This window comes from Prionailurus viverrinus, chromosome B2 (genome assembly GCF_022837055.1).
Source record: "Prionailurus viverrinus isolate Anna chromosome B2, UM_Priviv_1.0, whole genome shotgun sequence".
NCBI lineage: Eukaryota > Metazoa > Chordata > Mammalia > Carnivora > Felidae > Prionailurus > Prionailurus viverrinus.
Window position 1 is genome coordinate 42,119,626 of NC_062565.1, and position 14,116 is coordinate 42,133,741.

A 14,116-nucleotide genomic window follows, 5' to 3' on the forward strand; every position below is an offset into this window, starting at 1 on the left:
AGGGTACTCCATAGCAGAGAGAGGATTACCGTCTGGGTTCCATCGAAGCCTGAAGGCAATATTCCACTAGATTAAACAAGTCCCTCTGCTCTTTTTCATGCTAACCCTGTTATCTCCATAACCATTTAACATCTCAACCCCTCTGACACACAAAAAAATTGCTAGCTGGCAAAAAAATAAAACAAAATAAGATCTTGCCTGGTTAGAAAGTGACAGAGTCCAAGTACACGTATGAATTGGCATTTGGTTTGTACATCCATTCTCCAGAGCTTGACAATCCTGGATGGGCTCATAGGCTACTTCCTGCAAAGACCGCCATCTTGTGTGGCCAGACAAGGGTTGGCCACCTTTTAACTGCTTTGGTGCCATTTACCTCATGACTACATCCCAGAAAGCTCAGGAAGGAACACACAGGAAAAGGTTTATTTTTTCACAGGACACTGTTCCCTGGCATGAGGCCCCGAGTTCCCTCCCATGAGTCTCAGTGCAGCCAGTGGCCTGGCCACTGCTCACACAAAGTTCTGAGCAATGGCCAGCACTTTGGAAAATTCACCTTCCCTCTGGCGCAGGCTGGTGGGGATGGGTGTCTTAATTCGGGTCCCCACAGGGTTCCCGTTGTCCTCAATGAGGACCACATTGTTAGAGTCAAACCTGGGTGTCATCCGAGGACCAGGCATGCGATGCCCCACAATGAGTGCCTTTTTCTTCTGTCCCTTGATGGCCAGCAGTATCCGGTCACCCACCTTGCCCACCCCACTCTTGTTATAGACGTGGATGCAACGAGGAGGGCGATGGTATGGGGTGTTCCCCAGGGCACTGTTGTCCACCACACGTACGCGAGTCATCTTCTGAATTGCATCGAGGCTCCCAGTGGTGCTAGGGAAAGAGAAAAAATGTCTGAAGTCTATATCTTTCCTGGTCAGGGTGCAGAGGCCTCAGAGGGCAAGGCCTGGGAGAGATTAAACGTTAGCAACAACATGCTGAACAGAGCAAAACCCAGGGCCCTGACGGAAAGTCGGGTTCTTGTGAAGACTTCTCTGTGACCAAGACAGTTTCCTCACAGTCAAAAGCTTCTGCTGCCAGTTCAACATCTCAACTTGGAGGGGTTTTAAGGAGAACCCGATTCTCTGTTACAACGATCTTCATGGCAACCTAACTGAAAGCCTTTAGTATTCAAAAGAACTCTGAGGATTAAGGGAATATTTTACGGGCCAGGCCTCACCCATTACCTAGCCTGCAAAACCTGCTCCCCCACAATACACCGATTCCCAAACTTCCCATCTGTGTGTTGCTGGGAACTAGACAACATGACTAGGTTTGCTAAGGGGCTCCCCTGACATAATATAGGAGAAACCAGAAATAAGTCAAGGTAACAATCTTTTGTCTCAATGCATTTGCCCCACTAGACTGGAATTTGTTTTACAGAATACCTATTAAAGGCAGACAAACTATTATTAAGCAGTCTGATAACAGGTGAATTTCTATTTTCCTGAAGTGCTGGCATTGTCCCGGGTAATCCTAGGCTCTCCCCTCCAATTCCACATGCTTGCTCCAGGTAATCTCATTGGTTCCCTCTGCTTCCAACTAGTAAATTTCATCTCCAGCCCCACTTCTCGCCTGTACTCTAGCCCTGCATTCACTCCAAGCTCCCCGCAACGTGTCCTACTGATACTGCAGGCTCAATAGGTTCCACAATGACCTCATCGTCTCCCCTTGCAAACCTCCCCCTGCTGCCATATTTTCTTTCTAGAAAATGGCTTCTCCAGCCCCCAAGCCATAAACCTCTCTCTCCATCAACACCCTGGCTGCCAAGTCCTATTGCCACTACCTGCAAAGCCCCTCTGTCCCTTCCCTCCAACCCCACCAACACTCTGTCAGTTCCACAGCTTTCTCTCTTGCGCCAAGACTGTTACATTAGTGCCCCAAGTGGTTCTGTGTGCCTCACATTGCAGACCAAGGGCTCTCATCAGAACATTAAACTGAGGCCAACCCCCCCACCCCCACCCCCACTTAAAACTGTACAGTGGTCCACCACTGTCTACACTGTCGACAGTCTGGCCCCCCCTTACCTGCTGAGGTCCACAACCTCTTCCCATTGACCAGAGTGACCTGTGCCCTCCGGGCACACCATGCCTTTTAGCCCGCTCTGGAGGCCTGGACGGGCCTGCTCCCACTTCCCTTGTGGGAAGGCTGCCTCCGCTCTCCCTTCCCCCTCCTCGTCCATTAGCAGCTCCTCCTGTCTCAAGCCATCCAAAGCACCGTACAAACCTCTATTATTATACTGGTCACATTTCCTCAGTGATTTGTTTCCAAGTTTGCTCCTGTGGCCAACTGTGAAGACTCTTTCAGGACAGGAAGCAATTCTTATTCATCTATGACCAACCCTAGGCACAGTGCTCAGTAAACGCCAGGGAGTGAGTGCACGAATGGGGCCAGAAGGCACGTTTGCCAACAGGAACACACCCGGTGCTCTGCGTCCTGGCTTAGCTTCTATAAGGAGGGGAGGCTGTCATACTTCCACCGTGCCTGAGTTTTGGTAGTAAGCATGTAACTTTTTAAAAAGAGATTCCAGGGGCGCCTGGGTGGCTTGGTCGGTTAAGTGTCCAACTTCGGCTCAGGTCATGATCTCACAGTCCATGAGTTTGAGCCCCGCGTCGGGCTCTGTGCTGACCGCTCAGAGCCTGGAGTCTGTTTCAGATTCTGTGTCTCCCTCTCTCTCTGCCCCTCCCCTGTTCATGCTCTGTCTCTCTCTGTCTCAAAAATAAATAAACATTAAAAATAAAAATTAAAAAAATAAAAATAAAAATAAAAAGAGATTCCATTTTTAAAAGAAAAGGTTTTCATGCACTGGGGGAATGACAAGGTCAAGAAATGTCAGAGTCCAGCAAGGACCCAAGTTACATCTACCGTAGGCCACTCCCTACCCTACCTCCAACAGCAAAGTCACCTCCTTACCAATCCTCTTACCTGACCTGACCAAACCCCAGCCGCTCTGGCCCCTTAAGCTTTCCCAGATGCCAAGCCTACCTCTCTGGGTTCCCACTCCCTTTCGAGTCATGTGATGCCCAGCCCTGATGGGAGGTTTACTCAAAGACGCAGCTTTAAGAACCGAATGGGAAAGTTACCTGAAACTGCGCTGGCTGAGGGCTCTGCCTGCACGGGTGAAGGGGCACCAGAGCCCAGCAAAGAAAGCCATGGCAAATCCTGCAGGAAAAGAGGGGGAAAGGGGTTATTTCTAAGTCAGTGTCCTTACTCAGAGCCAACCTGCTGGGGACTCGTGTGGGAGGTGGTACTTCTAGCATAAGATCATTAGTCACTAAATATAAATCTTAGTGGTTAAAAGATACACGGATGATTAGGTGGAACTCTAGCTCCAGTTTTGCTGATTCATATTCTCACTGGGGTCAGAGAGCTGGCACGGCCCACAGCAGTTCTTGCTATAATACAATAGCACAGAGGATGCCTTCCTGGTTACAGACTTCCATCGGCAGGAAGAAAGCAGGAATCCTCTGGTACACAACCAGCCAGTGACCCCTTCCCAAGTCCTCCACAGAGGAGAGCCTATACACCAGTGCCTCTGACACTCCTCTGTCTCCTGAAACCAGAACTTTTACTCCCTGAAAGCAGACTACCTGACCAACTGCCAGCTTGTCTTGTCACCATATCACCTTTCCCCAGATATAAAAGCCAGAACACCTGGATAGCTCCAGGCTAGTCAAGTAGAGCCAAAGGATGCCCTCACCACGTCACCGACCAAAGCCTCTATCTGGGTCAGTCTCCCAAACAACAATATAACACAGAAAAATTACCTGCCCCACTCTACAGCTGAAAGCCGTGTTTGGGACAACAAGGTGGAGACAGAAGAACAAACACCAACCCCAAACCGACCTCTCCAACTTGCAGAACCCCAACCCCACAGCTCCCTAGCCCCAACAAATATGGCAGCCCCAGCTGCCTGCAAGACCTGGGCATCAGTTAGGGGTACGTTTAAGAAAATCCTATAGCCAGCCAGCAATTCTAGCTGCAAAACATGACTGTTCTTCTATCCAAATATTTGGCTACAGAAGGCCTCATCGAGAACTTTCTGCTGAGAAAGGCCTCTACCACTGGAGTATTTACACACAGCCTTCCCTCCTGTAACTTCAAAGCACCTCAGATAAGATTTTATTTAACAAGGGTGGGAGCGGGAGCCACTATTTACTTCCACAGAAACATCTAGACACTCCAGAAATGCTTATTAACTACAATTTAGCCTCAAATTACAAGCTTATTCTCCAGTGTTTTCCTTAAGACAACCCAGGAAGCATTGGCCAAAATGTAGTTATGACCAGAAAATTAAATGCAAAGAAAGGCAGCTAACTTCTAGAACTACTAACGTCTGACATACCGAATCAAAGACAATCAGAAGAGGCCAGCTTTACCTTTATAGCTAGGTGACCCTGGACAAGGAACTATGAGCTTCAATTTCCCCATCTGGAACACCTACACACAGCTGGTCATGAGATAAGCCATGCAAAGGACAGAGCATGGGGGAGCCTGGGTGGCTCAGCTGGTTAAGTGTTCCGATTCTTGACTCCGGCTCAAGTCACGACCTCACAGTTTGTGGGTTTGAGCCGCGCATCAGGCTCTTTACTGATGGCACGGGGCCTGCTTGGGATTCTCTATCTCCCTCTCTCTTTTCCCCTTCCCCACTTGTACTCTCTCAAAAATAAGCAAACATTAAAAAAAAAAAAAAGATGAAAACAACAAAGGACAGGGTGCCTGGGTGGCTCAGTTGGTTAAGCATCCAACTTCGGCTCAGGTCATGATCTCACAGTTCATGGGTTTGAGCCCCGTGTCGGGCTCTGTGCTGACAGCTCAGAGTCTGGAGCTTGCTTCGGATTCTGTGTGTGTGTGTGTGCGTGTGTGTGTGTGTGTGTCTCTCTCTCTCTCTCTCTCTCTCTCTCTCTCTCTCTGAAGCCCCACAGCTGGCCATGGGCAGAACCAGAACCAGAACCAGGCCCAGCTTCAGCCCAAGGGTCTTCCCACACACTGTACAGCTTCACTCTGCCATGCAAAGCTCACTTCTCAAAAGGGAGCTTAGGGCAAGAGCAGTTTTAAGGGTCATCTGGTCTTTCTCGGTTTTCTTTCTTTATGAAAATTTACCTAATAGTTATAAAGCATCAGGCGCTAGACTAAGTGCTTTACATTATCATCTTCTTTAAGCCTCACAAAACTATAAAATAGGTATTAGTATCAGCCTCATTTTACACATGAAGGAATGAGGCCCTGCGAGGTTAGATAATTTGCCCAAGGTCACACGGCCAGGAGAGACAAAATTGAAATCTGAACCCATGCTCTTACTCAACAGTTAACGTGGTTTAACTTTAATTTTACTATTAGTATTTTTCCAACTGTTAAATCCTCCCCATTCCATCACTGGTATCACATACACATTTTACTCATCCCCAACCCAATGCTTGCTGAAACAACCGAACTATATAAGCACCAGGTGAAAATTATTCACTTTAATCCAATTTAAGTTTTTGAGGACAATGTGTAGTGTAGGTGGCAAGAAGAGTTCCACACTCTGAGCAATAACTAAAAATTGGCCTAAAAAAAAAAAAAAAGGCTCTGAAAAGCAGTCCGTCTGGTCCAGGCGGCGGCTACCTCCGATCTCAGCCAAGCTTTCCCATCTGACGCTGGCGGGCCCTTGTTCTCACTCCCAGGGAGGAAAGAGGCTCCTCAGCTCCTCCACAGAACCCTCAAGATTAGCCCAGCACCACCCACCCACATTCCCTCTCCCGAGAACTGCAACACCCTGCCTCTTCACACCGCACCTCTTCCTCAGTGACACTTACGTTAGTCCCAGGGCTGCCGAAGTGCTGGGGGCTTCCCAGAACTTTCCCGACTTGGGTACAACAAACCCACGACTCAAGGCACCTCTCTAAAATCCGCAGGGCAGCCTGGGCACAAACCCAAAGCCAGACCTCCTCTCCGTGCCTTGCTCACAAGCCGCCCCCACAACCTATGCCCAGCTCTGCCCAGCTAAATCTGCCCTAGTGCCAATCGCATCTCCCCCAGGCAGCCTTGTGTAAAACCACAGCATCACTTGCTACCCCTCCTGCACACCGAGGACATCTGGGGATCCTGTGCCAGAGGAACTCTCACAGCGCCAACGTTCACTATCCAAACTCAGTCACCGCATAAATTTAGATACTTTTTTGAGATAAGGCTGATAACCCTTAACATTCCAGTCCTTGCTACTCTCCAAAACTCAGAGACTCTGCAGAGATCTTGATAACGTGGCATCTGAACTCACTACAGGAATTCAGGGGTCATATAGTCACGAGGATTATATGTACTGCCCTCAGACACAGGAGTAATACATTGACATCTCCAGCAGGTACTTCCATTTTCACAAGAAAAGGTCCAATTCAAAGACTTTTCACTAGCCCTTCAGTGGATCTGATAGTGACCTCCACACCCAAAGGACTTAAGACATCAAATGGACAGCAGTAAGCATTCCCATGAACTTGAAAGCACACGAGAACCAAATATATTCACTTACTGTACACGTGTCCCTTATTTCTCAAAAAAAAAAAAAAAAAAAAAAAATCTGTGGTCCCCTCTACTCCCACCCCAGCAGGTCTTGATAGAATAGGAGTGCAATGAATACCTGTTGAATAAAATAAATGAGGTGGCCAGGGCACCTGGGTGACTCAGTCAGTTAAACGTCTGACTTTGGCTCAGGTCATGATCTCGAAGTCCCTGAGTTCAAGCCCTGCATCCAGCTCTGTGCTAACAGTTCAAAACCTGGAGCCTGCTTCGGATTCTGTGTCTTCCCCTCTCTCTGCCCTTCCCCCGAGGGCAAATTTTTTAAAAATTTTAAAATGAGGTAGCCAACAGAAAGAGAGACTCCCCTCACCCACGGCTCCACACAGAAGGAAATCCAGACCCTATAAAGCTGTTATCTGTGTATCAGGAACCAGGACATCACATGCAAACATGCTTTGGGAGAACCATGGTGCTAGTCATGGGAGGATTAGCCCGTGCCATGTATACCAGCCCCTGGAATCATCTCCTGGGCCTAGTGCCTACAGTGCCCACTGTGGAAAGGTCCCTCATCCCACCACTAGATAACTGGTTCGGATCAGGCAAGAGTAATAATGGAAGCAGCAATTTACTTCAAAGCAACTCCAACTGACCCTGATGTTATTTCCTAGCATAAATCCATCATGCAGACACAGCCCTGATTCACTTCAGAGCGGTCTATATATAATGCTTTGTTTCACAAGCAATGTCACTCTGAGTCTTGTGTGCATGGGAAACTAACCCCAATGATATTTCCTCCTCTACAACACTCTCACTCAGAGGCCAGCTATTCGGAAGACTCCAGTGCCAGAGATGGCTTTTCATGCCACTTCCTGGTCAGCACCAAGTATTGCCCTCCAGGTTTAGAGTATGAATCACAACCTCTCCAGGGAGAGGGGGATGGGGGAGCAAGAGAAGGAGGGAGGGGAGGAATGAAAGAAAGAGAGAGATTACTTAACAAAATCCAAGAATTGTGCTCACTTTCCATCCTGGTTTAGCTTTAAGATCTCCCTTCGGTTTTGGAGGCCAGAGAGGGCCAAGCAGGTGAGTATTTTACTTAGCACGGTCCTATAGGTCCCATCAGAAAGACACTCAGTGAGGGCAGGGACCTGCACACTCAGAGGGCTCAGCACAATGTATCCAAATGGAGTTCGCTAAGTATCTGTTAAATGAATACAATTAATGTACAATTGCAATTCATTCGTGCTCCAGTCCCAGAGAGGCCCCATGCTGGGTGGGGGGGGGGGGGGGGGTCTTTCTTGTGCCCTTCACTCTGGCTCCTAGTGACTTGGGGAAGCCTCCCAGACACAATGAACATGTTTAGCTAATTGTAACACATAGAGACTAAGCTGGAAAAGCAGACAGAAAGAGCCTATACCTCTGGTGCTTTGTGGAAAGCAGGAATGTACCATTCCTTGAGCAAGGAGTAGCAAAATGGTATACTTAGTGTCACAGATACATGTTAAATATACATATATATTTATTTATTCATTGTTTCCACCTGAACAATTTCCATCTTTAAGTGCCTGGCATGTTAGGTACCATATAAAGCCGTCTAAAGAGGAACGGACTCTTAAGAAAAGAGACAAAAATTTAAAGTTCAGCACAATCACATAGGCATGTTCAAAGGACATGTCAGTAAATGAAAAGAAACACTATACAAATGCAAGGCCCAGCCATAAAAAGGAAATACACCTACCGTAAGGATAGAAATGTCCTTCTTAATTAAAGCAGGAAAAAGCAGAAGCTTGTCGGCTTCCAGGAATCGAAAAAAGGACTCCCTGACCTATCATACAGGAGTCCCTCCTATCTCCTGCAGATCTCACCCCAATCTTTCTGTACCAATAAGTACTCCTACTTGTTGCTTTAAAACTCATTACTGTTTTGTTGCCCAATTATTCTCTTTTAGGAAATTTTGTGGGTTTTTTTTTTAACTTCACACAAGTATAACATGCTACAATTCTCAAAGTACTTTCATAGATCATTTTGTTGGGTGGTTACTTTTTTTTTCTTTTGAGATTTTATTTTTAAGTAATCTCTACACCCAACATGGGGGGCTCAAATTTACAACCCCAAGATCAAGAGTTGCGTGCTCTACCGACTGAGCCAGCCAGGAGCCCCTGGATGATTCCCTTCTTGAGCACCGAACAGAAACATACAGACAAATGATAAAGAGCAACAGTCTGTAAGGGGTTGACTCTGTTAAGGGTTTTGAATAGTTCTGGGGGCTCAGTAAAGTACCATTTTGCAGATGAAGAAATGAAGTCCAAAATGCTAAGCAACTTGTCGACTGTCCAAGGTCAGAAAGCTGTTCCCACTGTACCCTACACAGCTAAGATGCTGCTTTAACCATTAATAAACTTCACAGAAACAAGCATGCCACACAGAGGGCAAGCGCTCTTTCTCCTCTGTCAAATCTTTTAAAACTCGGAAATTAAAAAGCTGTCTCTTCATAGGCACCTGGGTGGCTAAGTCAGTTAATGGTCTGACTCTTGATTTTGGCTCAGGTCATGATCTCACAGTTGTGAGATTGAGCCCTGTGTTGGGCTCCACGCTGCGCTAGGAGCCTGCCTAAGACTCTCTCTCTCTCTTTCCCTCTGCCCCCTCCCTACTTGTGCTCTCTAAAAAATAATAACATAACATAACATAACATAACATAACATAACATGAAATAATAAATAAAATAAAATAAAATAAAATAAAATAAAATAAAATAAAATAAAGCTGTCTTTTCAATAAATATCTACCCTACACCCAGCCCAGATTAGGACCGAAGCTGAGCTGATCTGATTCACCGGCCAAAGTGTCAGTTTTCCCAGCATCACTATCAATAAACAAAGCATCCCTCCAAGGCACAGTGGGCTGTTTCTACAAAGGCTAACAGTGAGGACCCCATTTCTCAATGTGATTCACAAAGATAAAATGTTTCCAGGGTCCTTGACCTAGGCTTGTTTATTTATTTACCTTATGTTCCACCCTGTTACAAAAGTATTTAAATAGTGGTTCTTGGGGCGCCTGGATGGCTCCGTAGTGGCTCAGTCCATTCAGCTTCCGACTCTTGATTTTGGTTCAGGTCAATTCACTGGATGGAGCCCCCTTGTCCTGCATCAGGCTCTGCGCTGACAGCACAGGCTCTCTCTCTGCCCCTCCCTCTTGTGTGTGCAGGAGCACACTCTCTCTCTCTCTCTCAAAATAAACACTAAAAAAAATAAAATAGTGGTTCTTTAATGTATATGACAATTCTCAATTATTCAAGTTGGTTTTTCAATATGTGGATTTTACCTACTCTAGACTTGCTCCCCCTCCTTCCTGACCTCACAGGTGTGCAAACACCTATAGTTCCAGAAGTAAGTTTGGAACAATCTTGGTTTGGTCAAAACTCAGAAAAACTGTAGAAGGCAAAGTTAAGTCCTACTTAATCAGTTACATACTTCCTTCCCATTAGTACCTCTACTGGGCCAGTGGCAAGGAGCCAGGTTTATGGAACTGTCAGTTGGGCAGGTGGGCAGTAGAGAAAAAGAAAAGCCTAGGGGAGCCCCTGGACTCAAAGAGAGGATGCTGCTGACAGAAAACATATCTCTTCCACCCTCACCCTCCCCTGGAATCAACCTCTCCAGGCCTCAGCAACTCTCTGTCAAGCAGGGGTCATAGTGAAGAGCGAAGAGGCATGGAAATGAAAATGCTTTAGCGGGCCTCATGAAGAGGGTCATCTTAAGCGGGGAATCCCTCTCTGGATTAACCAGTAAGGACCAGGTCTGCACTGTAAGCAGTTTGTTTCCCAGATGCTGACCAGGGAGAAGAGCCTTGCTCCCTGATTCTCAAGGCAGCACTATGGGTATGTCTTTTAATTAATTAATTGATTAACTTTAATGTTTATTTATTTTGAGAGAGAGAGACAGAGCACAAGCAGGGGAGGGGCAGAGAGAAGGAGAGAAAGAATCCCAAGCAGGTTCCACGCTGCCAGTGCAGAGCCTGATATGGGGCAAGAACCCACCAACCACGAGATCATGAGCTTAGCTGAAACCAAGATCTGGACACTCAATTGACTGAGCCACCCAGGTGCCCCTAAATTTTTTAACGTTTGTTTATTTTGAGAGAGAGAGAAAGAGAGACAACACAAGTAGGGGAGGAGCAGAAAGAGAGTGAGAGAGAAAATCCCAAGCAGGCTTCTCACTGTTAGCGCACAGCCAGACATGAGGCTTGATCTCACAAACAGAGATCATAACCTGACCCAAAATCAAGAGTTAGACCCTTAACCAACTGAGCCATCCAGGTGCCCCCCACTATGGGTCACTCACTCCTAAAAGTGTTTTTCAGCTAAAAGTAAACATGGAAAAGTGCTCCTTCCCTTTTCTAAAGACATAAATGATTTTTAGAAAGTTTTTGACAGGGGGACTTTCCCAGTCTGAGTTGTGTTTCAGGAATAAATAATGAGCTAACTGATGTGTTAATAAGAAAGCATATTACCAGGGCGCCAGGGTGGCTCAGTCGGTTGAGCGTCCAACTTCGGCTCAGGTCATGATCTCACAGCTCGTGAGTTTGAGCCCCACGTCAGGCTCTGTGCTGACAGTTCCGAGCCTGGAGCCTGCTTCAGATTCTGTACCTCCCTCTCTCTCTGCCTCAACCCACTCACATTCTGTCTCTGTCTCTCTCAAAAATAAATAAACATTAAAAAAAATAATAATTAAAAAAAAAAAAGAAAGCATATTACCTCACCCAGAGCAACATTTCTGGAATTCGAATCAGTTGTCTCTCCCAACCTGGTTGTCATTGCTAATACACATGTAAAATCGCACAACGGTGAGGTACAACCCAAAGAAAACCATCAGCCTCTAAAATGAGGGCTAACTCATAACCTCTAAAAGGAAGGCTAACTTGTAACCTGATTTTTGAGACCTTCAAAAAGAGACCTTTGGGGGCCCCAAGGCCCCCCGCCACACAGCCATAACTATCCAAGTAACAAAAACAAAAAGGAAAATCCATTTTCCCCAACACAAAACTGGGACAAAATAGGTTTTAAAGGACTTTTACATCATCTAAGATTCTAAATGTCGAGGAGAGCCTAAATAATCACGTCTAGTGCCCAACAGAGTACCACCCGAAAATGGACTCCATGCAAGGTTTTTATCCCTGACATTCAGGAGCAATAATAAAATGTTTTGGCCACCATTTCTTCATGGATTCCACAGCACATTTGATTCAATTATCATTTCAGGCTTTTTGAAAAGTTCCTTCTTCTCTCCAGTAATATGTGGTTTAAAAACCTTAATTAGGCACAGGCAGAAATAGACCGGGAATCCCCCACATGTTCAGATTAAGAAATAGTAATACATAGGGGTGTCTGGGTGGTTCAGTTGGTTAAGCATCCAATTCTTGGTTTCGGCTCAGGTCGTGATCTCACAGTTCATGGTATTGAGACCGGCATCAGGCTGTGCGCTGACAGCCCCAGGCCTGCTTGGGATTCTCTCTCCCTGTCTCTCTGCCCCCTTCCCCACTCATGCACACACACTCTCTCTCCCTCAAAATAAAGAACTAAACTTACAAAAAATAGTAATACATAAGAAACACCTTGTAGTGATCCTCAGAGATCCACTTCCATGACAAGTGCTATTTGGCAATGGATCACACCAGCTTTACAACCATAAAATCAACATCATATGCAAAAATGTCCATAGGAAACATACACCCAAGAAGCTCTAAGCGTTAAATGAACAACTCCATCCACGGAAAAACAAAAACCAGAGCAGACCCCTTTTCATCTAAACTCCTTGCTCCCTCTCAAAACAACTCCCGGAATCCAAACTTACAAAGACCACCAGGGAGTGTACCAAAGACAGGTTCATCCTCCTTTCTATCCTTCCTAAGTAAACCAACGTACTTCCTACTCCAACAAAATGCTTGTTCTTCAACTGCGTGTATCTCCGCGAGTGAAGAGTAAATTGTCCTTCTTCTTGGGCAGTACCTCTCTAAAGAGACACACTCTGCTCTTTACTGTACGTTCCCAGTGGGCTGAGTCCTTGTGTACATTTTCAAATGACTGAACAGTCAGGCTGAGGAAGGAAAGGCAGCCAACAGGAAGATAAGGGAGACCAATCCGTTTCGAAGTTTTCTGTGACACACGAGGAAACACATGGTATTAACACTTGACACATTCACATATGTATGAATGTATGTGTACCTGAAGCAACTGTCAAGAAACAATAACTTGGTCTTACTAAGTAAAATGCGCTCTGATGGCTTCTACCTTTTTTTTTTTTAATGATGGCTGTGATCCACTAAACTGGATTTCAACTAACCAATGGAACTCAGTTTGAATGGGAGTTCAGTTTGAAATGCAATCAATCAAACCTTACTGTTGCATTCCACAAGCTTTTAATGATCCCTTTAAAAAGCCAGCAGACAGCAGAGACAATGACCAATCACAAGAACCGGACACAACCAGGTAAGCAGTGCCCCTTCCTCTGTCCAGCAGCCCCGGTTTAAATATCTCCCAATCTCCCAGCTTTTCCCAGGTAACCCAACATGATGACCCCATCATATGCCCTTTTGTTACCCCGTTTATAAATTCAGTCCATTCAATCTCCCAGGATGGCAAAGTTTATTTACTGCCCAGTATGGAATGCAAAACTTCCTTTTTGTTCCCAAACCTCCCTCTTCAAGCCTGAAGGGAAGACAGAGCCTTCCAGGAACCCAAAACTCAATGAAAAAGTTGGTACTCTGCGTGCCTTTGTGATCTATTTGTGTAGGTGCTATAAAAGAGGATACACACGGCCTGTCTGTTCCCCCCTCTCTCCCCCTCTCTTCATCTTTCCAGTCTTAATCCCTGGCTGATGCAGCCTCTGGTGAAATGAGAAACCAGGGAACCCCCTGGAACAGGGGGGAGCCACTCATCGGCATGACAGTGAAGGCAGTGGACTCACTCTCCACACCACAGAAGCGCCTGGCAAACGAGTCACAAAGTCATCTCAAGACCCAAGCTGGAAAAGGGAAGGGAAGACAAGAGAAGCAGACAAACTCAAGGAGCCGGGGCTGGGTAACGGGCCGGAGGCCAACTCGCCAAGGCTGGACCGCAGCCCGCCCCTCACCAAGCCAGCCCCACATCCCTGGGAAGGGCAGGTGAGCGCAAGCGGGGGTCGCGGGGTGCAGAGACCCCGGGAGCCCCCGCGGCCCTCGGGGACCGGGGTCAGAGGCCTCCCCTCCCCACTCTGACCCCTCCCACTGGCCCTCTGCCCCCAAGGGGGCCCACTAACCTCCCACTCCGGCTTTTCCCCGTCCACCCCGGGGAGTGCGCCTTCCCTAGTGCAGGGGAGAAAGGAAGCGGGGAAGGAGGAGCGTGACGCCCATTCCCCCCGTCACAGGGTCGTACCGCTCTCGCCGCCCCGGAATATCCCGCGGCGGGCCCCTCTGGCCCAGCGCCGCCTTCCTCCCCCACGCGGCCTCTCCACTGCGCCTGCGCGCCCGACCCAGCCAGGCGAGCGCCGATCTGAGAGTGCGCGCGCGCCTTGCGTGTTCTGGCGTGGGGGGTGGGACCTGTGCGGCCCCG

At 47.2% G+C, this 14,116-nt stretch overlaps 1 protein-coding gene across 2 annotated transcripts; it reads right to left on the reverse strand.

The window, feature by feature from the left end:
- Positions 1-404: 404 nt before the first annotated feature.
- On the reverse strand, positions 405-14,092 carry MRPL14 (mitochondrial ribosomal protein L14). Of its 2 annotated transcripts, none has more exons than XM_047859119.1 (3): positions 13,940-14,092; positions 3,126-3,204; positions 405-876 (listed from the first exon to the last, which is right to left on the reverse strand). In XM_047859119.1, the coding sequence occupies exons 2-3, from the start codon at positions 3,194-3,196 to the stop codon at positions 510-512; spliced, it is 438 nt and encodes a 145-aa protein (XP_047715075.1). In that variant the 5' UTR covers positions 3,197-3,204; positions 13,940-14,092; the 3' UTR covers positions 405-509. The 2 variants fall into 2 exon arrangements, with proteins under 2 accessions (XP_047715075.1, XP_047715076.1); XM_047859120.1 differs by having other exon boundaries at positions 13,824-13,973.
- Positions 14,093-14,116: the final 24 nt, after the last annotated feature.